We start from the raw sequence: 25248 nt of genomic DNA, 5'->3' as shown, positions 1-25248 counted from the left end.
GACAGTTAGTTCTAAGAAATTAATGCATTTTCAATTGACTAATGTAATTTGGCTTCCAGCCTTCATCCTTAGAGATGTAAAAATTTCACATTATATCTTGCTATTTAAATAAGGATTTTTTTGGCAGTAAAGAAATGCCAAGTCACTTTTTTTTTGTTAAGTAGGACCTTGTATGGGTTCTAGCAGTGCAGCATCATCTCCTATCTATCTCTTAATTTTAGCATGGGTATAGAAAGGGAAAATGGAGAAATCTGGCTTCAGAAAACAGGTCAAAAGCACATGTATCTAAAAAAATTAATGCACTGCATAGAGAAAGGTGTTTTCTTAAAATTGATTTTATTTATGTTCATGTCTTCTTTTTGGTACTGTTGGCAATTTTAACAGCTCATGATTTTATGAGCTGGAAACCTTCCTTCTACCCATACCTAGATAAATTACCTTGGATTCCTGCTATTGCCAACCATTGCTTTATTGAAACTTCAGAGTTTCAAAAGAAATCTGCATACCCATAACTAATACTGTGTCTAGAAATTTGCCAATGACTTTAGAAGTATGTGGGTAGGAGCTGAATGAGAGGAAACAAATCCCAAACTTATCTTTACATTCAATATGTAATTTTGAGCAAATTTTCAAAAATATACATGAAAATGTAAAAATACCTACAGTTTAGCACAGATGAAGCAGCATTTCTCTATTCTCTGTACATTCTACACATCACAGAGCTTGGCCTTCTGAGAGTCAGAGTTTCTTTCTTTTTTATAACTATTCATTTTAAAGTTTACACATATATTCTCAATTTCTTATGCTTCTGATTTCTGCTTTTCATACACGAGTGTATTTAACGTAAAAAAAGGGACTTTTCCTTCTCACAAATATATCAAGGTCTGTCTTGAGTTTTAGGCTACATTTCTGAAGAATTTCTTCTTTAGCCAAGAGCTGCAATTTCACTTTTAAAGAAGGAACGAGAAAAAAAGGAAAGGATACAACAGGATTTAAAGCTGTTCTTTTTCCGAATAGGTATTTGAACAGCCATCAATAGCGTTGGGGGTTTTTTAACTGTTCTGCTAGCACTTCATGGCTGCAGGGGGCACTGATGCACTGCTTATCTACAGCACTGCAGAGCAAGAGTCAGGACATGATTAAACAGTCGTGCAGGTTACAGATTCAGAAAAAAATACATAAACTATTTATAATCAATTTAGGTCTTGAGAAATTAGGCAATTGTAAAATATTTATATGAGTTTTGGAGGGAAATTCACGTTTCTTTTACTGGTTAATATATTTGTTTTTCTGCTGCAATCCAGTGGTTGTGGAGATAAGAATGTTTTCTTAACTTTACAACCAAGGTCCTTTGAAGGATGATATATCTTTCTAGTCTTGCATTACTTAATATTACAACCTTAAACAAACAATCCCTGTCCTGCACAGAAAATAAAATTTTGCTTAGTATCTCCTCAGAGAAACCTATTTATTCACTGTAGGCAATAACTTCCTCATATATTAATCAGCCAATACATATACTACCTGATTCACCAAGTCACTTAGGTAAGAATTTATTGCAATAAGAAATAATTATATTTGTAAAGAAATAATTACATATTACTTCAACTTATTTAATATTTTATGTTATAGAACCTAGGAGTGGGGGCATCTAAGATGCAGAGATTTCTTGATAATATGAATGTAAGACAATTTATGACTCAGCAACACATATCAGATATGCAGCCATGTCTCATCATGTGTTTTGCATTTATTCTTTACTGCTTATTCATTCTTTATTTCCTTTCTGCACATAATCACTTTTTTTTAAATGCAAATTACATTAGAGTTCAATCTCTTCTGTTCTTCTCAGGTCTTAGCATTTCCTGCATTTTCAACTGTAGTAAGGTATGGGTGCTTAGAGAACACTTTCTAGAAAGACATGAATTATAATCTTAACAAAGCAACAGGAAGAAGCCACCACTTCAATTGGTAGTTTGCACCAATTATCATCATTTATATCCACAGCTATTTTGGGGGGTTATTATCAATACAGACCTTCAGTTACAAATTTCAGCCATTGGCTCTAACATGCTGGTCTCTGCAGAGCTAAAGAAACCTACTGTGCATCCTGTGCTTCTCTTCATTAAAGAAGGATGATACCATTGTATACACCATAATCCACACAGTCATCCTTCAGCAAAAATCTGACACACTGATTTACTCAAGTATCTTTCTGCGTCCCTTTTTATTAAAAAATATCACCAATTTATTTGAGGGTTTTTGAATTATATCTTTCATCTTTTATGGTTTCTAGGTTCTGCTGCATTGCACATCAGGACACAATGAAATACAGTACAACCAATATCACAATCAATAGTGTACACAGAGAGGAAATTGTTTTCCTCCTTTCTTGCTCACACACACAGAAATCACATTTATCATTTTGATCCAGAAGCTTACATTGAGTTGCTTGTCTAATTAACTAAAAGTAACTCTTCAGGACATCGCTCTCCCTTTGCAGTTTGGCCTGCTTAAAGTAATTCAGATATGAAGCTTTGTACAAAATTACTTTCAAAAAAGTTACTTATATTGCCTTTTTTCAGGCTTTTCAACTAAATCTGCAATGTTTGAGCAATTTTAGATGAGCTTTATTTTAAATACCTTTTATTAAGTTAATTGCATATTAACTTATATAACAATATATAAATATATATATAACAACAATATATATAAACAATATATAAAATTGTGATTTATAGAATATAAGAGACATCTTTAAAAAAAAACCTGTTTTAAAAATTTTGATTCTTGATAATTTTTTGCCTTGAAATAATCCATTGTTATAAAAAGTGCTCTGCCAAAGAGAAGTTCAGTCTTTTTAATTATGGAAAATACACAAAATAGAGGAATATTATTTGTGATGGATTTTATTTTCTACAAATTCACACAAGGTTATATTTAATGATGATTGTTTCACTTTTAGCTTTGTTAAATGAGATTTTTCCAAAGCCACAAATACTTTATAAGTCACAGAGTCCATGTTCTATTCACCAGCACAGTGAAGGATGTAGAATGGATACCAGCAGAATGCTGCCAGACAGAATTAAAACTGAACTTCCAAACTTTTCTCTCGTCATTCTAGCTGTTAGCAGTTGAAAGTAACTCTGAAGATTTCTTATTACTTCTGTACAAAATTTAAAAGTCAAAGAGAAAGTATTATACCAATTCAAGTTTGCAGTAGGCAAATTATTTCTTTCAGTGTGACTTTCATTCTCACTGATTCTCTCTAATATGCCTCTCTTCACAATGCAGCCTGGTATAATACCAGGAGCAACTGCAGCTCCATTATGAGGCACTTTCTGCACATAACTCGGAAGTCATGGAAACCTGCTCCAAAGTTTAATTATTTCTGAGTATATAACAAAACATTCCTCCATTTCCAGGTTTCTGTAATTGGAATGACAGCAAATGCTAGCACTAAAGTGAATTGTGACTGTAATTCAATAGAGAAAGCATGCAAGATAATTTCTTTTTCCATTTGATTGTTTTTAGACAATTCATCATCTTATATTCTTAGCCTTTCTTAACCACTGCTTATAATAGATGCAAGACTAGATATATAGGGGAATATTCTTAAATCCAAATTTTGTCAAACTATACCTGCACCCATCTTTAAAACCAAGTTTTAAATGGACAGAACACATTTTTTTTCTATTCAAAGAAAGTAGAAGAAAATGATTTTATTATTCACATACCTGCCTGGCTAGAAGCCCAAGTAATTATTTCAGGAAGCTACTGAACCCTACCACTTTATGTGTTCTGCCACTAACATAACTTTTCTTAAGAATTAGATAAAGTTTTCAAAGATTATTTCAATGGCTATGATGCATGCTATTATTAATACTGTGAAAAACATGTAGCAAAATTTTAAGAACTTTGAAAAATGGCTTTATATTTAGCTTCTGTGAATCTGCACAAGTTTTATGGGAAAGCTGGTATGTTCTCAACCTGTTCTCAACCAAGAATTAAAGTCCTTGTTTTAATTCTTGGAAATACCTTCTATTTTCACATTAATGATATTATTTTGTTTTAGGGGGAAGCTGTGCTGAAAACTAAAATGAAAAAGTTACATTAATTAATGAAAAAATATATAAAAATATATTTAAAGATCATAAATCTTTAAAATATATTTTCCTGTGCTTTTCTATGCTTTTATATTTCAAAAGCTAATCATGTTCAAGCAGAGTGCTTTTTTGGATGACAGAATTTCCAGGGAAGTATAGATATTTAAAAAAATTTGGCAAAAGGAAATGAACACTCTTGATAACCTAGAACAACCCAAATGTTGTATCAATTTGTAGTGTTTCTGGAACTATGATCCTTGATGTAAAAACATTCTCCTTTACTGCAGCTAAAAATAGACAGCTGGTATCTACACCTCTCCTACCATTAAATAACCACATAATCCACAGGTAAGAAAGGCTGAAAGATTGCCATAAGGCTTTTAAACTATCTCAGCAGCCTTCTAATTCTGATCAGTCCTGACAGTGAGGAAGCTCCAGGTATGGAGGATCCATTCACTGTGCTGTCCTTTGGACTGCAATGCCTCCCAGAATTTCCCCATGCTAGTCCACTGAGCTCTGTCACATCCTCAACTCTCTTACTTCCTATGTAAGAACTTGTGATGACCCAGTGAACAGACATCTGACTGGCCATCTCTCTCACTTCCATGATCTGGGAATGTGCTTCAGACGGATACAACAACTTTATACACCAAGCACACTTGGTAGGGCTTTGGATCTACTACTCAATGTAAACAGGCCATAGCAGACAAAGACTCTCGCTGTAACAGAAGTCTATAACTCATATTTTTCCATCCTAAAATAGTTAGAATTGGAGTCATAGAAGGATTTGGGTTGGAGGGTATCTTAAGGACCAGTTAGTTCCAGCTCTCCACTGCCATTGGCCAGACCCTCCCACTAGACCAGGCAGCACAAAGTCTGATTAAACCTGGCCTTGAAAAGTTCCAGAGATGGGGCATCCACAGCTTCTCTGGGCAACCAGTTCTAGTGCCTCACCACTCACAGAAAAGAATTTTTTTCCAATACTTAATTTAAATCTTCAGTTTAAAGCCAGTCCTTCTTATCTCTACATGCCCTAATAAAAAGTCCCTCCCCAGCCTTCTTGAAAGGACCATTCAAGTACTGGAGGCTCCAATTAGGTCTTCCCAAGGCCTTCCTTCTCCAGGCTAAACACTCCCAACTCTCTCAACCTGTCTGCATAGGAGAAGTGATCCAGCTCTCTGATCAATGTAGTGGCCTCCTCTGGATGTGCTCAAATGGGTCCATGCTGTTCTTGTGTTGAGCAGCCCAGAGCTGGATGCAGTACTGTGAACAAATTTGGTTCTATGCTATGAGTGTTCTGCTAAAAGTGATCCACTGTGGTCCCTCTCAGCCTCACCCATCCTGTGTTTCTGTCAATGTGTGATTTCTCATGAAGGCACCAGTTTATATGCAATGGTTTCGCATTTGAGGTGAAGGAAGCTTTATAAATTCCATTAGTAAATTTGGTAGTCTAGAGTAAGAATCACCTATAACTGGAGACATTAATTATTATATAAATGAACAAAAATAGATTCAAAGGTGTGACTGGAGTGCAAAAGCACTCCATCAGTGGAGCCTTTTTTTTAGGACATTAAATCAATACCTTATAAAATAATGAAGTACACATGAGCAGTAGCAGAAAGACAATTTCATTAAAAAAAACAACTGTGAGTCTTGTTAACAAAAATATTTCCTTTTTCACAGCTGTGTCAGAGTGTTTTCCAAAATATTTAGCTGAGATATTATTAATTTTTAGTAACACACTGTCTCAGGCATTGTATGCATACATTGACATATATACTTGCAAATGCCTCCTTGATAAAAGTGAAAGGAAAAAATGTATGGTATCCTTTAATAATTGTCTTATTTGTTTCCATGCAAGTACCTGGCAATTCCAGCAGAAATCACAATCTCATTATTACTGGTCATTACAGACACACACTAATGGACAGTAACTGCCACTGAATTCTGTTGACGAAATTAAGAAACAATTTTCTCTTGATGCATAAAGCTACAGAGGGATAATTAAGGTCAAGATAGCCATCATCAAGTACTATTATTAATCTAAAAATAGAGAGCTTTCCTAAAGAACATTAATAGTAATTTTGTGGTATGCTGATGACTGACAATCTTTTCCAGAAACAAGCAGAGAAATGTGATGTTTATGAACACACATTATCTCACCTCCATACATTTGACACATGGATTTATCTAATATCCATCATAAACAATTTTCACAGAACACTTCAAAAGATTGAGATAAAGGGTTTCTATAACATTTTACAGTGATTTTGAGTATTTATAACAGTAGCAAAGATTACATATATCACTTCTTTTTTCTTCCTTTTTTTTGTTTTCTTTTTTTTGTAACACCAAAGTCTGTCACAATAAAAGTCATTATCTAAACAGGAATGCCAGAAGAAGAAGAAAAGGTAACAGAAGAATAGAATTCATATATGTGCAGAGAGCAGAAAGGAAATTGTACAGAGCAGCAAAACTCACAAAGGAAAAGAAAATATTGCAAACAAATGCAAAAGATGAAGGAAATCAAGAAGGGCAAATCAAGTAAAGAGATGAAAGCAACCCAGGCCCTGGAAAAGGAGTAAGAGGCAAACATAGAAAAGTTACCAGAGAGCAAAAGCAATAGATGAGAGAGGGAAAACGTAACAAAATAAATGCATAAAAAAGATCAAATTCTTGTTATCATTCTCCATGTTAGAATTGTGCAGAAATGTTATTAACGTAATATCAAGCATCATGCATGTGGTGAATACAAATGAATATTTCTGAAGCTTTAACTTCAGTTCTGTATTTCAGAAACATTTAGTCCAATCTCCATGTTAACCAGAGAAAACTCATAAAACCTCTTGAATAAATAAAACTAAGTAGTGTCAGTATTCTTCATTTAATAATTTTCTTTTGTAATGTTGATGGGCACTGCATATTCTTCCTTGGCCCTTTTTTTTTTTTTTGGTGTTTCAGAATTAAGCACATAACTTTAAACTCTTGAGGAGAAGATAAAAACTCAGGTAATGTAAGTGAGATGCTGGGATGTAAGTATTTATCTGGTTGTCTCTCACATATAACAGAAGCTCAATGCCTTTTATAGGATCTTGCATTTATTAATAACCTAAGATGTAAGTGGACAGAAGACCTTAAGCTTGAAACTCTATGATTTCTCTTTTGATTTTGAGCTAGCTTGTATGTTTGATTGACATTAAATTTTTCAGTTCAGGTGGATTCATATGAAGAAACTCTTCAAGCTGACTTGAGTCTTCTATGGACTCTTAGGATGTGCTCTAACATACAGGCTGTACCAGCATAAACACTTTCCTTGGAAAGTGGAATGGTAACAGGTAACAGTAGGACTTTCACAACTGACTGAAAAATAACTTTCAGCAGATGAACTTTCCCCTTTTTAAAGTATGCAGTTCTTTCCAAAGACAGAAGTCAAACACCTTCAGATGCCTGGTGTCAGATGCTCTGAGTTGTGATGTTTTATAATATACCGAAAAACAGGAAGTTCCACAGTGGAAAAAATGCTGAGAAATTGCACAGGAGACAGACTTCACAAAGGTGTCGTGGTCTGTGGGGATTTCTCTAAAATACCACAGAAAACTACAGAATGGAAAAGGGAGTAGTCACACCTGAGGAAAGGGATTTGGAGCTTGTTGGAAAGTGCATGAGTGAAGGGAAAGTGGAACGGAGGTCTTACTGAAAACATGTAGAGCTCTCCAAAGTGTATTGCATAGCTCCTGAGAAAATTGCCATATATCAGGAAACCCATGAGTCCTCTTGATAGAATGGACCTTGGGTAATGCACTTTCAAGAGCCTCTTTCAAAAATGCAATAACAATCAGAGTTTTTGCTGAAATAAAGCTCAGCTTCAGCCTGGAAACACATATTAAGATAAATGAATAAGAAAGCAAAATATTTAAAAAAATCTACCACAGTTCTGTCCAATGGGCAGTAATGAAGAACTTAGCTTATTAGCTCCTCTCTGAGAGTCCAATTCACTACTGTACATTTGCATCCATCAGTAAGAATTCTCTTAGGAAAGCAGTAAACAATATTTTTCTGTTTCATAGGTAAGATTCTTTTTTTTCTAAATAAAAAACAGGGCTTGGATAGGTACAGGTATATATGTATATGTATATGTATATGTATATATTTTCTGTGTGTGTGTTTGGAGCCTTTGAATTTAGTAGATGCAGTAAACTGTTACAGTAAACACTTACAGCAATATATAGCAGTCATAGTTCCCAGACACTAAAACAGAAATGAACTGCAGTAAACACCAGCTTTTAATACTGGGACTCAAAGCTTCATTTATATCTGTCATCTGAACTCTGTCTGGAAGTGATAGTCATTTATCCTGCAAATCTATTCCAGTAACATTTTCTGAAACACTTGAAGAAGCCTTATATTGCATTAAGACATCACAAGTATCTTCCTTCAGAAGAAGAAAAAAACCAGAGATTTCATTTCTTAAAAAAATGTTATCAGAGATGCTTTCTTTTCAATTGTCCCTTTACTACTACTATTGGTTGTTCTATAATCTTTTTCAAAATTATCTATATATTCATAACTCTGAGACAGGTATAATTTAAAGAGAATCATAACATAAATTTTGACAAGATTTACATAACTATATAGTCTAGCATAATTCTAGGAAACTACCGATCGGAGGATTACCTTTACTAATTGATACAATTCCAGTATAGCCTCTCTTGAAAACCAAAGCTGCATAGCTCAGAGTACTTCATGGCTGCCAGTCTGCTCTCAGACAGACAAACTCCTCCTGCCTACACCATTATTCTGCCATTTCGGTTTCACCTTGGTTACACTGAATGGCAGAAAGTTCTGATGAGCCCTCAGGGCAGTGCATCCCTCCTACCTGCTCTCTGTCCCTGTGGTATCATGTAATAGTGCACTTATAAACACAATGCTTAAAAAATGATGCACATAAATAGCAGAAGGATCTGGGCCAGATTAACTGGGTTAAAGCCACGTATCTGAAATCTCAGTGCTTCTGAGCATGCACAGAAATCTTGCATTTTCCAGAATGATAAGGATTATTGCAAGTATTTGGTTTTTAATCATATCCAATTGCCTGGTGCTGCCTGTATCAATAATCTTCTTGAATTTAAGCAAAATTTAACACCTATTTCCAAAATGACATAAAAGGTAATTTCCATGATGCCCTCATTTCCAATTTAGTTCTACCAAGTTAAATAATCCTCTCTCCCTTGTGGTATACGACGTTCACATTAAAATATAAGAATTTTAAAAGAATAAATAATATTCTTGCCATAAATATAGCATTTTAGACTGTAGATAGTCAGATATATATGGCAATGAAACTAATGTTATGGGGCAATTTTTTTCCTGTGAAAGGTTCTGTCTTGTCTTGATGTAGTGATTTCAATAGTTTTGAGAAGGTATATGAACTATCTCTAAAATCCATTTTTGAAAGCTCTTTATATTCCTTGCATGTATTAGATCATCCTTTTGGTATTTTAAAATAAAAATAGATCCAGTTAGAAAATGGCAAAACACATTTGAGTAAATTTCAATCCTATGAAAAAATCATGAGCTTAAAATTTACTCACAAACCCATACATTTTAAGAAGTGTCAGCATGACCACAATAATGAAGTAATCCATGCAGCTGGAGCACCAACAAGGACAAAACCCAGCAGGACAACTGAATGCCACTAGAGCATGCTAAATATGTAAAAGTAGGGCATTCAAAAGTATTATAAATCTACAAATAGGTGATGATAAGTAGAAGGTCAATTAAAGAAAAACTACCACAGTAAGAACAGAAATAGTGCCTCTGAGTGACTAGTACGGGGATGTTCTTGCATAAGAAATTGGATTGCTTTGTCTGACACACTGCAGAGTTCTCTGCTGCTGTTAGGCAGCTCCAACTGTAGCAATACTGCATCTGCAGAACCATGCAAATTCTGAAAATAAAATATAAGTTAAACCACGTAATTTAGTAGTCACTGCTACTCATATTTGCAAAGTATATAATCCATTATTGCCCTATTTAAACAACTTCCTTCAATCACTTTCTCCTTGCTTTTTAAAACAAATCCATCTTCCCCAGAAGCATGTCTTGCAAAAGGGGAATGACCGCTGAGCTTCATAGGTGCTTTTAGGGAAGCAGACTACATTTAAAGGCTGATGATGTCAAGATGAGTGTGGGTTATACCCAAAGTGAAAAGCAAACCATGATGTTAGCTGCCAGGTGTGAGCAGCTATGAAATTTGTGTGTCACAGGGCAGGAATGAGTAAAGAAAATGTCTGCCAGGCTTCCAAGTAGTCCATTTCTATGGCTTTCCCTCCCCACCAAGGAAAATTCAGAAAAATTTCAATTATATGTTGAAATTAATCTGAATTTCAGCAGACTAAGTACAATAATTTCCATTGTTGAAATTCAGCTTTTCCCAGACAGGAATAACTGTGATTTGGACCAGAATGGTGCCAGGTCTGTGTGGACTGCATGGGGCTGGACACTGTTGGACTCATCTGCAGCCTTCTGCAGAAGCAGGGAGGTAAAAGGAACATGTTGCTTAGAGCATTGAGAAGGCTCATCATTCTTTCAACAACCTTTTATGTACAAGATAATATCCACAGTTCATCTATACAAAGTAATGTCATTTTACTCACCTAATCAGTAACATATGCACAATAAGTATTTGCAAGAAAGAGTCCTAGACTGTAATCTCTGAGTTCTGATTCAAATAAAACAATCTTTAATGTCTGTATTATACAATATAAGCCATATTTGTATGCTAATTAACTATGAAGGGGAGTATCAGAATCAATACAAAATTCAATAAATCTTGGTACATAGTTCTATAGATTATAATATAACAGATAACACAGCATTCTATAATAAAAAAATTTAAAAGGAACAAAGCTATTTTTTTACAAGCCACCTCTTTCAGGTCTATATCCATGTCCATGTTATGTACACAGACTGGACAAAGCTGTTCTCATTTCTTTTTTTTTTGGTTGTTGAAGGCTATTGACATTTAATAGAATGGTTATATAAAGTGTTCAGTAGGAAAAACTGTAAAAAAGAATAGTGTCAAAAAGCTCAAGGGTGTAAGCACTTGTATCAATGAGAGTATTTTTAAAGAGAATGAAAGAAAGTAGAAAAGACAGTAAAAGTCCTGATTTTTAAGTTATCCTGTTTTTACCTAGTAGTTTAAAAAACAGAACCACCTCTTGCCTATGATTTAGGACATCAAAGCTCTAATGCATATGCAAAATAGAGAAAAAATTCCTAATCTAGTAACCAGAGGAGACAGCAGAGATGGTTTATGATATTTTTTTCACCATGATTCTTAAAAGTTAATACCTGAATGAAAGACATGAAATAGCATCCTCGCTTGCTTTCAACCTTATGAATTTCTGTTTTGCACAGAGGCATATTGTCACATACAATAGTACATGCCCTCATTTGGAAGGACACCATAGTTCTGACTACGAAAATTTCTGATGAAACACTGTACAGAAAGACAAGAGAGGAGACATTGTCTCTTTGTTATTCGGGGGTTTATCACAACAGTGGCCAGTGTTTTATTTTTTGTGCAGGATTTAGACCCACGACCATTTGCTAAATGTACTTAGAGAACATATTCCAAACAAAATGCTGTGGGGAACTTGAAGGGTGTGAAGATTTATTTCTTCATCAAGCTTGGACAAGAAGATGACACTCAGCTTCTGTTGTAAATAAAAATGGTGGCAAGTCTCTGCGAGGATAACAAATTGAATTTTGTGTTCAGAGTAAGTTTTACTGGCAAAAGTTTAGATGCCTGGGACTTGGGGCAGATAATTCATTAGACAGTGGGTTTACTGTTGTACTTTTGTAACTTTGAGTGGGATGTGTGCTCATTAAGGGGTTAGTGGTGGAGGTGAGTGCAGGGTTCAGATCTCACGGATCTTTAACTAATGATCTAGTGGGTTAACACCAGCTTTTGAGGATAGTGTTTAAACAAGCACATGAACATTAGTTGACCTATTCTATAAATTGCAGGGAAAAAAGTCATATGTTAAAAGCCATATATAATATCCTCCAGGAATCTAGGACATGCACATCCTATGACTGAAATGATATTCTCTCCCGAAAGACTTCATTATCTACAAATGCAATTCACCTCTGTTTTCTGTTGCTTTCCACTTTGCCATCTTCAAAACTATCATACTCCAGAACAGAATCCTAATGTACACCACTGCCCCTGTATAGCTTTTATTTCAATCAATGCATGACCAACAGCAATGTAAATATGCAAAACTGAAATCAACTGAGGTTTTTAAATGTATTCAGAAACAATGCATTCCAGCATTTTTCACAATCTCTTGTAGAGTAAATGTGGCACTAGCTCATCCATATTTGTGACAAGATTAATGGAAATCTCAAAGTCACAAGTAAGACACAACCACCATATCTCCCCACTTCCCAGTCCTGTATTTTCCTGCAGATCATCTTTCTTAGTACACTGTTTCAGCATTCAGGGTGTGACAACTCACTCCAAATAAGCTGTCAAGTTTAAGAAAAAAAAAAATCTTCCATTAAGAAAACGCTTTAAAAGCATAAAAGAAAGCAAGGTATCTGTCTCTCTAGGGATTTTTGTCCTTTTTTTTTTTTTCTGTAACCATTGTTGAAATCATCTAAAATGGTCACCCTGTGTAAGGAAGAAAGCAAAATCAGCACAAACAATTCCTTAGGATTTGAAAAGGCATAGAGGGCAGTTTACCTGCAATTGTCAACATTACTTCTTCCCACAGCATTAGAGAAGCTGAAAGGTCCAACGTTATTGATTTCTACGACTTTTATACAGCCAGTGAAATTGTAGACAGGTCCAGAAACCTACAAAGGAAAAAATGCATACAGTTCTTTTGCTTATTGGCATTATGATCAAGGTGTTTATTTTTCTATGAAGGAATACAAGTCATGGGGAATGGTAAACAGGGAAGATTTGAAATTTGTAAGTGTATTACTTCCCTGCTTAAAAGATTTCTAGTACCCTTAATCATGTTTCAAAGATGCCTAAGGACCTACTAAAAATGGGAATCACTGCAGGGGCACTGAAAACACAGAGAACAGTAAGTTGTTATGCACTGCCAAGGACCCATTTTTAACAATGAAGTCAGGTTTAGATAGTTGCAGAAAGAAAAAAAAAATATTTTGAGGAACAATTTGCTGAAAGAATAATGGAAAGCATTAAATGCTTTTTAAAGCCCAACAGGAGCATTAAGCCTGCCAGAAAGGCTTTAGGGATAATAGACCAGCTAAGTGTAAAGGGAGTGTTCAAAGAGACAAGGCTCTAGCAGGAAATGTAAATGACTCACCAAATCAAAATTTAATAAAGAGTAGTTCTGGGAGGTTCCTGTGACTGAACCCCTTTTTAGTCTGGGTACATCAGAGATCTGTCTTAAATTGAATTACTTCTAGAAAATGTTTTAAAAAAACCGCAAAAAGTGAACAGTGGCAAAAAAAAGGAGAAAGATGTTATGTTTGCCTGGGATTCTTATGGGAATTTACTGCAGTCATCACTTAAAATGGAATCCAAACCATGGGAATGGTAGACGTGGATTTTTAGGGCAAGGGGAAGGGGGGCTTGGGATTTTGCTTTGTATGATTTTGAAAATGGGGACAAGACTAGGGCATGCAAGGACATATCTCAAACTACAGATCAGTAAGTCCCAATTCCATCAAGACAGTGATTATGAATTACACTGAAGAACAGAATTAACATATATGTAAATGAATGTAATGTACGGGGGAATAGTTGAGAGGGTTTCTGAAAAGAGAAATTGTAACTCACAGGAGGAACACTCACTATGAGAAAAAGGATGCCTTGGCACATAGTCTTTGATTTCCAAAGGAATTTATCAAGTTTCTGTGTTAAAAGATTTTAAAGTAACTCAGTCTCCCTGGGATAACAAGGAAGGCCTTCAATAAATTAGAAGAATGGTTAAAACAGAAGCAGAAAAATTGTGAGCAAATGGTGAGGTTTCTCAATATGGAGAGTCCCTAGAAATTCTCTCTACAAGTCTGTATGAGGGTCTGTGGTCTTCAACGTATTTGAGTGGCTCAATGTTTTCTGAACTACTCAGGATAGCAGAACCAAAATCCTGAGAAAAGGATTTCACAATGTGTAAAAGTGTCACGATATACAAAATTAAAAGGCATGTAAGGATGATTATACATATGAGAGTTTCTGAACAGAGGAACGGTACAGACCAGGGATCTTCAGTCAGGAAAACTCACTGTCAATGAGAGACAGAACAGAGCAGTATGCAGATGAATAAAGAGCTTTCAGTTTCTCAAAATACAGAATCAAAAGGACATGAAACTACATAAATTAGTGCAAAGATGAAAGTAAGGTAAGGGGTTTGCTTTTCATACAACTCAAAATTAAATTGTGGAACTCTGTCATAGCATGTTGGGGATGGTACAAGTGTAAATGGGGTTAAAAATCAATCATATTAAAGGGAAGAAGAGCTGTCTCTCTACCCACAGACAGATAGGCTGCACAAATACAATACAGTTGAAGCAAGGAGAATTGCTTTTCTCTGCACTGCTCAACCACTCTGGAACATAACACAGCGTGCCATGCCATACACTATAAACAGAATGAACTGGCCTTCCAACCCATGGGAGGGCTCAAAGAGTTCACTAATAGTTTATTGTTTATTTCCTTAGCAGCAAAGGCTTACAGGAATTTAAGAATTTAAAAAAGATATGTTATTACACTGCAAAAATATGGAAAGTTATGTAACCATCTATAAGATGGCATTTAAAGTCAACAGTTCAAATGTGGCAAAGGGAAGATGGTTTCTCTGTGGAATAAACACAGAGGATTACAATGAAGCTTCCTGGATCTTAAAAAGAAAAAAGAAAACCTTATTCAAGAACTGGATATGAACACTCTGCTCCAAGTTAACTATGTACATTAAGAAAACAATACTATTTGATATTTCACAAGGTCTGACAGAGGTTATTCATATGGATTACAGACAATAGAACACTCTATTCCTCCTTTTCCAGCCATTCTGGCATAGAAATAAGTGTGATGGACTGCCAAGATGGACATACACTCAGCAGCCTGCTTTTGCTGCCATCATTATAATAAAATATAGCAGGTAATCTTCAAAGATGTCTTATCCTACTAAGCTTCACGTTTTAATTTTTATAAGAGATGCTTGTATTTTTTTTCCCAGCCTTTTATAAATAGTAAGTAAAATAATTTTCAATTTAACAGGATGAAGGATCTGTTATCAATTTATTATGAACACAGACAGAAATGGTTACAGTATTCTGAACTGGAAACTACAGACATTGTGATCAAAGTATTTATTTTATTATATTTTATTATAATATTATATTAAAATTATGTTATATTATTATTTTATATATTATATAAAATATTATTAATTTATTACAACTTATAATTTATTATAACCTGTAACATTCCTCCCCCCCAACAAACAATTGAACAGTGTTTTAATATTGGCTGCATAAATCAGCTTGTTAAAGCTGTGCTCCTTTTTTTCTCCCTGAGCCTCATATGACTGTCTCAGTCATATGATGCATGTGTTTTAACAAAAGTCCTCTTCCTCAGGATTGTAAAAATGAACAAACAAAATAGAAAGCAAAAGAAATCAATAAATGCAAAGAGCAGACACCATACAATTTTATGATAGCTACTGTGCCAAGCTAAGTTCATCCAAGATGCTGGTATAGGGAAAATTCACTATGTCAACCTGTGGTCCATTTTGCACACTGAAGAGCAAATTATTTTGGAAATCAACATTTAGCTGCATATTTCCTCAAACACTCTATTGTGTGAATATTTTAACAACCTCGTTTCCTTCCCCTCACTACTGGCTGGCCGCCTAATAATTTCTCTCACATTGATATATGTGCACATTTTGAAGGTAATGCACTCCTGTAAATCAATCTTAAAATTATTACTTCTTTGTTTTTTACCTATAACTACATTATAAACATTTTGGTCAAACAATTACTTGCATTTGTTCTGCTATGCTATCTCTACAAAAAAATCAATATCTTAGAGATATATAGGAATAAGAGCTATCGATATATATAACCAAAAATAAGCAGCTTTTATTCTTCTACTTTTGAGAACACATACCTTTTGTGTTTAGCAGAATATTAAAATGTAGACTTCACATGTAGTTGATTTCCCTTCAGTTTGCAAAAATGCATTAATATGCTGACAAACTGTAACACTTAAATTGCTTGAAAATGTCAGGGCCAGAGCAACACCAGAAATTTAGTTTAATAAAATTTAATAAAATATTCACAATCTATTCAGATATGTTTGACATATAGTAACCATGCTCTTTAAACGCCCTTTATACTTGACAAAAATGAGTACTGATACTTACCTTGTAGGAAAAGTTCACACATATATGCCAAATAATTTATTAACATCCCTTACTGACGAGCCCAAATTAAGCTGCTGCTAGATAGAATTAACCTAGAATGAGTTCCTAATGAAATGAACTTACCTGCTGTCAATTCACTACAGATTCATAAATAATATAATGAATTTTTGTCTTATGATCTGAGCATTTATTTGAAAAGTATGATTAACTAGAAAGAAAACAAAGAATAGCACAATCTTTCCTCATTTGTCTCCAGTCAGGATAAATGTTATGTACCTTAAATATTCTCACTATAGATATTACAGTGTACCAGAATACACTATTTTGGAGTCTTTCACATCTTTGTGATTCCTGAAATATGTCTGATTTTGGAGTCTGATTAGTAGAACTCTCTTCAATAGACTACAAAACTTTTTAAATGCAGTATTTCAAACTTAAATAAAATAACTCAGGTGAACAGTTTTGAATATACTAATAAAATTTTAACTTGTATTTACTAAAACCATGGTGAACCATTTGGAAATTGATAACTCAAAAAGCACCTCAACTTAGATAACAGCTTCTACAATTTTGTTTTCTGCTAGTGATTAGAATCATATGAAACAGTCATAATGAACTCTGAAATTCTGCAAGCCATAATCTCACTTCTGTATTTTCTTTAAATTTGCCATGAAAATTTGGCTAACCATCTCAGTTATAACCTGCTTGAAGCCATCTGCAACTGAACTTCAATGTCAATCCCGCTTAAGAAAAATACGAAAATCAAAAGAAATATTTAAAAAAATCAAACCAAACCAAACCAAACCAAACAAAAAACCCCATGTCTAAGTTCCATGGGTGGCTGGGGTGGCAATGCTTCCCCCTAAAGAATAATTTGGAATTTGTTCTTTAGAGATGTCATTTTAAAACCCATTTTCCTCTCTTAGATACTGAATTACATACAACAAAAACCAGAAATATGCAGACTATCAAATTAGCAGTAAAACAATCAGAGTGGGCTTATTCCAATAAGACAGCATTCTGCCTTTATATTTCACTTACTGAACACTGAAACTTGCCTCCATTCAAGGCAACATGCTATATATGGGACATGCACTTTGTTCAAGCCCAAAAGTTTTCAAGACTTTGTTAAAAACCAACATTAGTGACTCAGACATCACCTTTCTGAAAAATGTTTCTTTCTGTCTTAATTTTTAAAAAATCAATTAATAAAACTTAAACCTAATTTGTTTTTACTCTGGTAGTTCAAGAAAAATGGACAAGGCTTGTCTGGTTTATTTGTAGCTCCTAATGAGAGAAAATGTACCTCACTTTGAGAAGTCCTGCTGAAGTAGACAGTGGCAAGGGAGTGTGTGTCTTTGATGTATCTATACTGTTCATTACTTCACTTCCTAATATTTACTTTTAATAACACTTTCCATACTCAGTTCAAATTTTAAATCACAAGCATTTTTATTGTTAGATAACGGAGTATATGCCAAAGAGTTTAATGACATTTCACAGCGTGTAGGAAAATGAAAAGTAGTATTAGCTCTCAAACAAGAGTAATAAAAGAAAACACTTAAAATATGGGAGAAGGAATATTGCTTCAGCTTATGTCCTAGTACTAGTGTAGTAATGGGAAGGCAAAATGGGAATATGCCCTGGTAAAATTGCCTACATGCTATCATATCAATAAATTGGGTGAAACACAAAGGATCTTCTTCATCCTGACTTGTACTGACTATGAAATGAAATACCACATCAACCTATACATAACTCTGAAGTTTCATTCACTTCATATTTAAATATAATAGATGATTTTACACTGATATTGTGACCCTGAGCCAAGCATCCCAAAATAATTTTAATGAAGTTATACTAGTGTAACACAAAAGGAGCTCAAGTGGTAAGTTAAATTCAGATTTTTTTCATCTACCTCTACAGAATCTTTTAAAGAATTTACCGTTATTACCCCAAATCTGCTTTTAGTGTATCTGCCATGGATATCAAATCCTATCACTAGAATTTAATAAAACAAGAATGGTAAAGGATAATAATATAGGCAGAAGAAGGGGAGAAAATAAATCCCTAAACTGCTTAGTGTAGTAGAGGTATACTTTTCTGCTCTTCATGTCTCATTTGTTCTAGCCACTGAAATCAGGGGTTATAGAAGTAGCAACCCTGACAGTTCTGCTATGGGAAACCAGCAAGTCAATAGTCCTTCCAGCCTCATGTGCTGTACAGCAGGTAACTGAGGCTATCCTCTCTCATTGGGTCTGAATTGGCAAACCATCTCCTGCACTGCTGTGCTTCACAGTGGAAACCAGACTGGTCATCTGCCTGGTCCCAGACTCAGGGGCAACCAGCTCACCACACAGCTGACATCTCATTCCTCTTGCACCATTTCTTCATCTAAATTGACTGGCAGTCTAAATCTTGGGCATAAGAGCTTCACTGTAAATTCTCCATGATCCTGACAGTTCTAGCTCAGAATGGTTCATTAAACCACGAAGGATTAATTAAAATCAGTAAGTCTGAAAGATTCAAGAGTACTGAGAAATTCCCTTACCGTTTTTATGAAAGTTCATCTTTGGCCAAGATCCTTATCTTTTAAACTTGCTCTTGGCTTTCACTGTAACAAGTTCAATGCTGCATTTCAGAAGGGATATGAAAACTCTGATGGGAGGAAGAATATTCCTAAGCTTTGTGGCTAGCAATATCTGTCCCTTTTGTAAACAATTTCAGTGTTTATGCTTATAACCATAGTGCATCTTTTGCATACTCCATCTGTTATTGCAATTCTTAATAAATTCAACTACTGTAATTTATCTTTTCTCAATTCTCTCTGGTTAATGTGGTAAAACACCTTGTCCCTAAGAAAGCTGGAAAATATATTGGCCTGAGAGGACTAGAAAATGTAGAGTGAAATTTGGAAAATGGACTTACCTTTCTTGGATAGTGCAGACTCTATCAAACTGTGGAAATCAGTTCATCTCTCCGCATTTCACCTTTGCAGAGTGACACTGAAGTCACATATGCTGAACATCATGCTAACAAATTACAGTACACCAGCACTTAGGGAGAGGTGTTCTGAGCTCATCACCATGAACTAGTTTTCAGTCCAAGTCATTCAGCTTCTCTAGTTCTGGTTCTTGTTCAATCAATAGCCAATTACTCAAATCTACAAACATGTAACCCAAGAGATGTTTGCATCGAGCATATGTGCTTATATGCTGATGGATTTGGTGATTCTCATGGGTCATTTTCAAGTTAGGATATTCTATTTCTAAAGTGAGATTCGGTGTGAAACACTTGGTGAATTATAGATGTTGAGTTATGAAAAAGGGAAGAGTTCTAACAAGAAGTACATCTGTCTGAGTAGAAGAGATAACACCTTATCTAAAAAGCCAGGGTGTCTTCAAAATGAAAATATGCCCATAAAAATGAAAATGTTCTGATAAAATAGACTTTTCTTTAATGTATATATATGGTATATGATATTCAGAAGGGCCTAATTTTGTCAGACTCCTAAGAAAATTGAAGACTCTCTGCTGAAGAAGAGTGAGAAGAGAAAAATTTCTTCATGGTCTGTGCTTTCTTATATCATGCCAGTACACCTTTTAGAAACATGTAGAACTGGTTTGTCTGGTTTTGTACATCTTAAATACATCTTTTTCTTAGCACAATTTCTTAAGACAAGAGGTGTTGCAAGATAACAGTATTCCTCACACACTAGGTAAGGAATATATCTATCAGCTGGCACACTATACCTTTCAACAAATGCCTTCACTTCCCCAGAATACTCCAGATATTCCAACGAGGCATATATCAGGACCAGGTAAGAAGTAGGGGTTTACAGGGTTAAGAACATGGTAACAAGGAGAGCTGCCAGACACATAACAAAGATTTTAGGAGCATGTGGGCATTCCAAGGTTACCATGGTGTTAGACACATGTATTTATGTGACCAGAGGTGTATCTGCAGTAGACACATCACATAAAAACATTTACCATGATGCGCCAAGAAGATGATAAATCCACAGACTTCCAAAATGCATTTAATTATCTTACTATAGTAAAATAATATGAATTGTTGTGTTCTAAACCAAATAAACTCTAACAATAAAAAAAAAAAAATTAAAATTTTGTTAATTTTTAATGAAACAACTGACAGGTTACCACTCTTTTTTGTCTGCTCTGTCTTTCAGCTAGGCATTACTGCCCTTGTGACAAACGTAGCAGAACGTGAAAGTGTATCTATAATTCATCATATTAACATAGATTTAGATTAATGGCAGTTTAACTTGGCACAGCTGAGAAGTGGACATATAATCTGGTGGTTTATATCTCTGAGGAAATAAAAACTTTCAGTAAGCAGTTGGATTTGGTTACCTAATTCTTTGGTTTATCTTGAATTTCTGTTTTGAGAGATGCAGTCCTGAGAGACCTATGACAATATGTGTTTACATGGAACTTTGAATTGTACTACCTACTCACTGCCAAAGACTGGTGTTGATTTTTGTGGAGCATTTCCTTTTCCTCTAGCTCTAAATATATTTTTCCCTACCTTGACTTGTATACTATTCATATACTTGGCAAAAGACACACCTAATTCTAAAATCCTTATACTTAGCCTGAGTTTCATGCTCTTTGACTCCTTGCCTAAAGCATTTAAAAATATTATTTGGAATTTATAGTCCCCAGGAAAACCATAGTAAATAAAAAAGATCAAGTTCACATGTAACTACCTTATGTACTATACGATCTAGAGGAGAAATCAAATGTTCTAAAACCTGGAAGTTTAAAGTAAGTTCTTCACTTATAAAAAAGAAAACACATATTAAAATAATAAAGCAGGCATGGCAAATTCTAAACTGCTCCTTTATTTGCTTCCAACACAGATTCTGGAAGTGACTTCCCTCCTCTCCCTCCATAAGATTGCTCTAAGCCTCAATGCTCACCTGTTTTACTCTTCTCAAGATGAAATCTCACCTCTTTCATTTTTACTATCAACATACCTCAGGCTGTTATGCAGGACAAACACCTCAAGGTCAGTCACTTGCCCTTTCCAGAGATTCAGTGCATTTGCATTCCTTCATTCAAGTATATTCCTTCTTATTGAAAAAAACTTTCCAAAAGTCAAAAAAAGTCAATGCTATTAAAACCCCTTTGAATGAGGTTAAAAAACCCCCCCATGTTAATGCAATATGCATGCTATTAAGATAAAATTATTTAATTTTCTATTCAGTCTTCAGAAAGATTACAAGTGTCATTAATAACTGTATGAAGATCTAGTACTCAGAGTACTCAGAACCCTCCTTTCCACTATTCTGCATGAGGCTTCTACTGCCACATCAAAGTGCATCTGACCATGTGAAATAATTCATATTTCTTCTCCTATGATTCACTTAGAAACAGACATATTAGGTGAGGGTAAAGAACCATCTTCAGCAGACACTGAACCTGTATCCTACATCTCCATAGTAGCAACCAATACAGGATGCTAGGAAAAAGAACAGTAACAGATCACACCATCGCTGAGGATGGAAGGCCCCTCTGGTAGGTTGCTTCATTCAACCCCCTACTGAAGAAGTGCCACCTAGAGCCAATTGCTTGGGATCAAGTCCAGACAGGTTTTGAATATCTCCATGAATGGAAACTCCCATACCAATCAGAGCAACTTGTGCCAGTGCTCAGATACCCTCACAGTGGAAAAGTTCTGATACTCAGATGACACTTCCTGCGCTTCATCTTGTGCCCATTGCCTCTGGTTCTGTCACTTAGCACTGCTGAAAAGAACCTGCCTTTGCCCTTTTTGCAGCCTTTCTTCAGATGTTTGTAGAACATATTTGTGAGTTTTCCTCCAGAGCTTTCGCTGGGCTGAACAGTCCTGGCTCTCTCAGCCTTTCCTAACAGGAGAGATGTTCCAGTTCCCTAACCAACTTTGTGGCCATGTGCTGGTGTCTCTCCGGGAGCTCCACGTCTCTCGTATTGAGGAGCCCAGAACTGGACACAGCACTCCAGATGTGGCCTCAGCAGGGCTGAGCACAGGATAGAGATCCCCTCCCTCAACCTGCCAGCAGGAGCACATGCCAGCAGTGCTTCTCCTAATGCAGTCCAGGATACCATTAGCCTCCTTTGCTGCAAAGGCTCACTGCTGGCTCATGTCCATTTTGCTCTCCACCAGGACCTCCTGGTTCTTTACTGTAAGAAATCTACATACTCTTTCCTGTAAAACTGTACAAATCACAGGATGCCTGCTGATCTCAGATATTTCTTCATTCATGTTAGTAGACTTTCCACGTGATGATTTGGCTATCAGAATTTCAGTGGCCATAATGAATAAACTTTCATATACGAATACACACCCACATGCAGATGTGCATGCACACACACACACAGTGGCACAGAGGTTTGCATTCATACACTCAATTATGCTACAAACCAGGAATCTCTTTAAACATCTGGGTAATCAAAATCCCTCTCTTCCAAACCCATTAAAGGATTCCAAAGTACTCTGCTGTATGGACATACCGAATGGACAGTAGGTTAGAATGGAAAAATAATTTTTATTTTCACAAGCTGATTGTAAGACAAAATCAGTAGCATTATTTTTCAGATCTGGCTTACCTCTGGGCTCACTAATGTCAAAGATCATTAGCTTATGTGAATAGTCAGGATATTCCTATTATTTCAGGTTTACATTGGCATTTAATCTTATAATTAACTTGTGTTACTTTTTAAATACATTCTATATATGTCCTTTGTTTTAATTTTACCTCTCTTATTTTCTTCCCACACTATTCAGCCCATGCTGTAAACAATTGTCTGTAAAGCAGTATTCTGTAACCTGGTATAAGAATCAGTATAATGAGATGTGACACAATCACATATAACTTTTTTCTGTTACTATTATCCACAGAGAAAATGGCTTGCTGTATTTCTATATATGGTTCTCAGAAATTTGTAATCACAAACACAGTAAAGTAAAAACCAGGTAAAGAGAGATTTTTTAAACCATGGAAGAGAGAGACAGGCATCAACAGAGTAACTTATCTTTACTCATTTTTGCTTTAAAAAAATAACCCTTAATAATGATAAAATTGGAAATTAAAGATTTTGTGCTAATGTTCCCCACAGTTCCATTTCATTAAATGATTCTTCCTCCTACTCTATTCTTTCATTTCCAAATCTCATTTCATTTAGGTGAAAAAGCACAAAATAATAGTTGCATTTCCAATGTAGAACAACTGCCAGTTCCTTTGTTCTGCTCTTTTTTTTATGTTGCACACCAAGAATCACAAATTTACAATGTGATCATCGTGTTCTTCTCTTAATAATGACTCTTTATATTACAGCAGCTTTGTCAGCCTCTACCTTCAGAGCAGAGTGCATTTCCTGCTGGCTTGGCAAATGTGTTGTTTGACCACTGCTCAGGCTGAGATGTTCCCTGCATGCCCAATAGCTACATTCAGATGCTTAGTTTAGAGTGAAGCCATTAAGCAAACAGCACTGAAGGGCTTATTTTCCAGGGATCAGGAATGGCCTCCATTTACTGCAGTTTTCTATAAAATCTGCCTCTGCTACATTGTTTGCTATTGGGAAAAGGAATGAAACAACACAGCAAAATGTCAAAGCTGTCAAGGAACACAAAGTCAATTTATTGTTACTGAAATAATGGAAACTGCTACGTAGAAGATCAATGAGAATGGGAGATCCTGTACTGAGAATGAATGCAGAGAGAGATTGCTGATATTATTAGAGTAGGTTCTAGGCAAAATCACATAGCTGTGAGACTAACTTAGCATGCATAACAGGAAACCAAATGCTTTTGAATTTGGTAGTCTCTATTCTTCAACAAAAAGTTTTATGTCTTTTTATTCATAAACTAAACTCTCAGCCTAAAAAAAAAACACCCCACAAACCTTACACTGTAGATTGATAAATGTCAAAGACACTACAGAAACACTAATCACCCAGATTAACTCTGGAAAGAGCAAACAGGAATCACCATAATTTAAATAGAGTCTAGACAAACAAAACTAAATCTTCAGTGATGGTTTTCTTTTTTGGAAGGAAAAAACACAAAATTAAAGAGATCAGATAAAGAACTGAAAAATCAAAGATGGAAGGTGTGAAATTTCCTTAAGTAAAATTGCATGAGTGTCTGGCAATCACCTGCTGGAAGAGGGTACTGGGAATAATGAATACACAGAAACTAACACACAAGGAAACAGCAAAGAATATAATATATATTGGAAGCAGAAAGCATAAAGAATACAATGTACATTGTAAGTAGAAAGCATAAAGAATACAATATATGTTGGAAGTAGAAAGCATAAAGATTAAACAAAACTTGTAAAAAACTCAAACTGAGCTGGACCTTACACAAGTTTCAAACACATGGAGGAAAGAAGAGTGACAGACTACAAATGAGAAACAGGACCAAGTTACAAATACTGCAGCTTTTACCAAAACCCTTTGTCTTCTTAACACTGGAAAAACAGTGCTAAAACTTCCAGGGTCAGGATTTTGCTAGACAGTTGTGTATCAGTGTGATTTTGTAATAGGCTGCATATTTCATTTGCTGCTATTTAAAATTAGCATTATGGTCCCTTAAGCATAAAAATTACACTGTTAGAAGGATAAAATAAGATTGGTTTCCATAATGAGCCAAAGAGTGGGCTCTGATTAAAAATATAAAAAGTTTCTGGGTCACAACCCAGATGGAAGACAATAGGCATCACA

At 35.2% G+C, this 25248-nt stretch overlaps 1 protein-coding gene across 1 annotated transcript in view; it reads right to left on the bottom strand.

Annotated features, from left to right (window-relative positions):
* EYS (eyes shut homolog) overlaps positions 1-25248 on the bottom strand; it is a 791734-nt gene that overhangs the window by 203071 nt on the left and 563415 nt on the right. The window contains exon 36 of the mRNA XM_071445583.1: positions 12859-12971. Coding sequence (XP_071301684.1) covers positions 12859-12971 — 113 coding nt within the window. The remainder of the gene's footprint in view (positions 1-12858; positions 12972-25248) is intronic.

This window comes from Agelaius tricolor, unplaced genomic scaffold, assembly GCF_023055355.1.
Source record: "Agelaius tricolor isolate 1412-34295 unplaced genomic scaffold, bAgeTri1.0.p SCAF_1, whole genome shotgun sequence".
NCBI lineage: Eukaryota > Metazoa > Chordata > Aves > Passeriformes > Icteridae > Agelaius > Agelaius tricolor.
The sequence above is the reverse complement of the archived record's forward strand: the minus strand, read 5'-3'. Positions and strand labels throughout refer to the sequence as shown.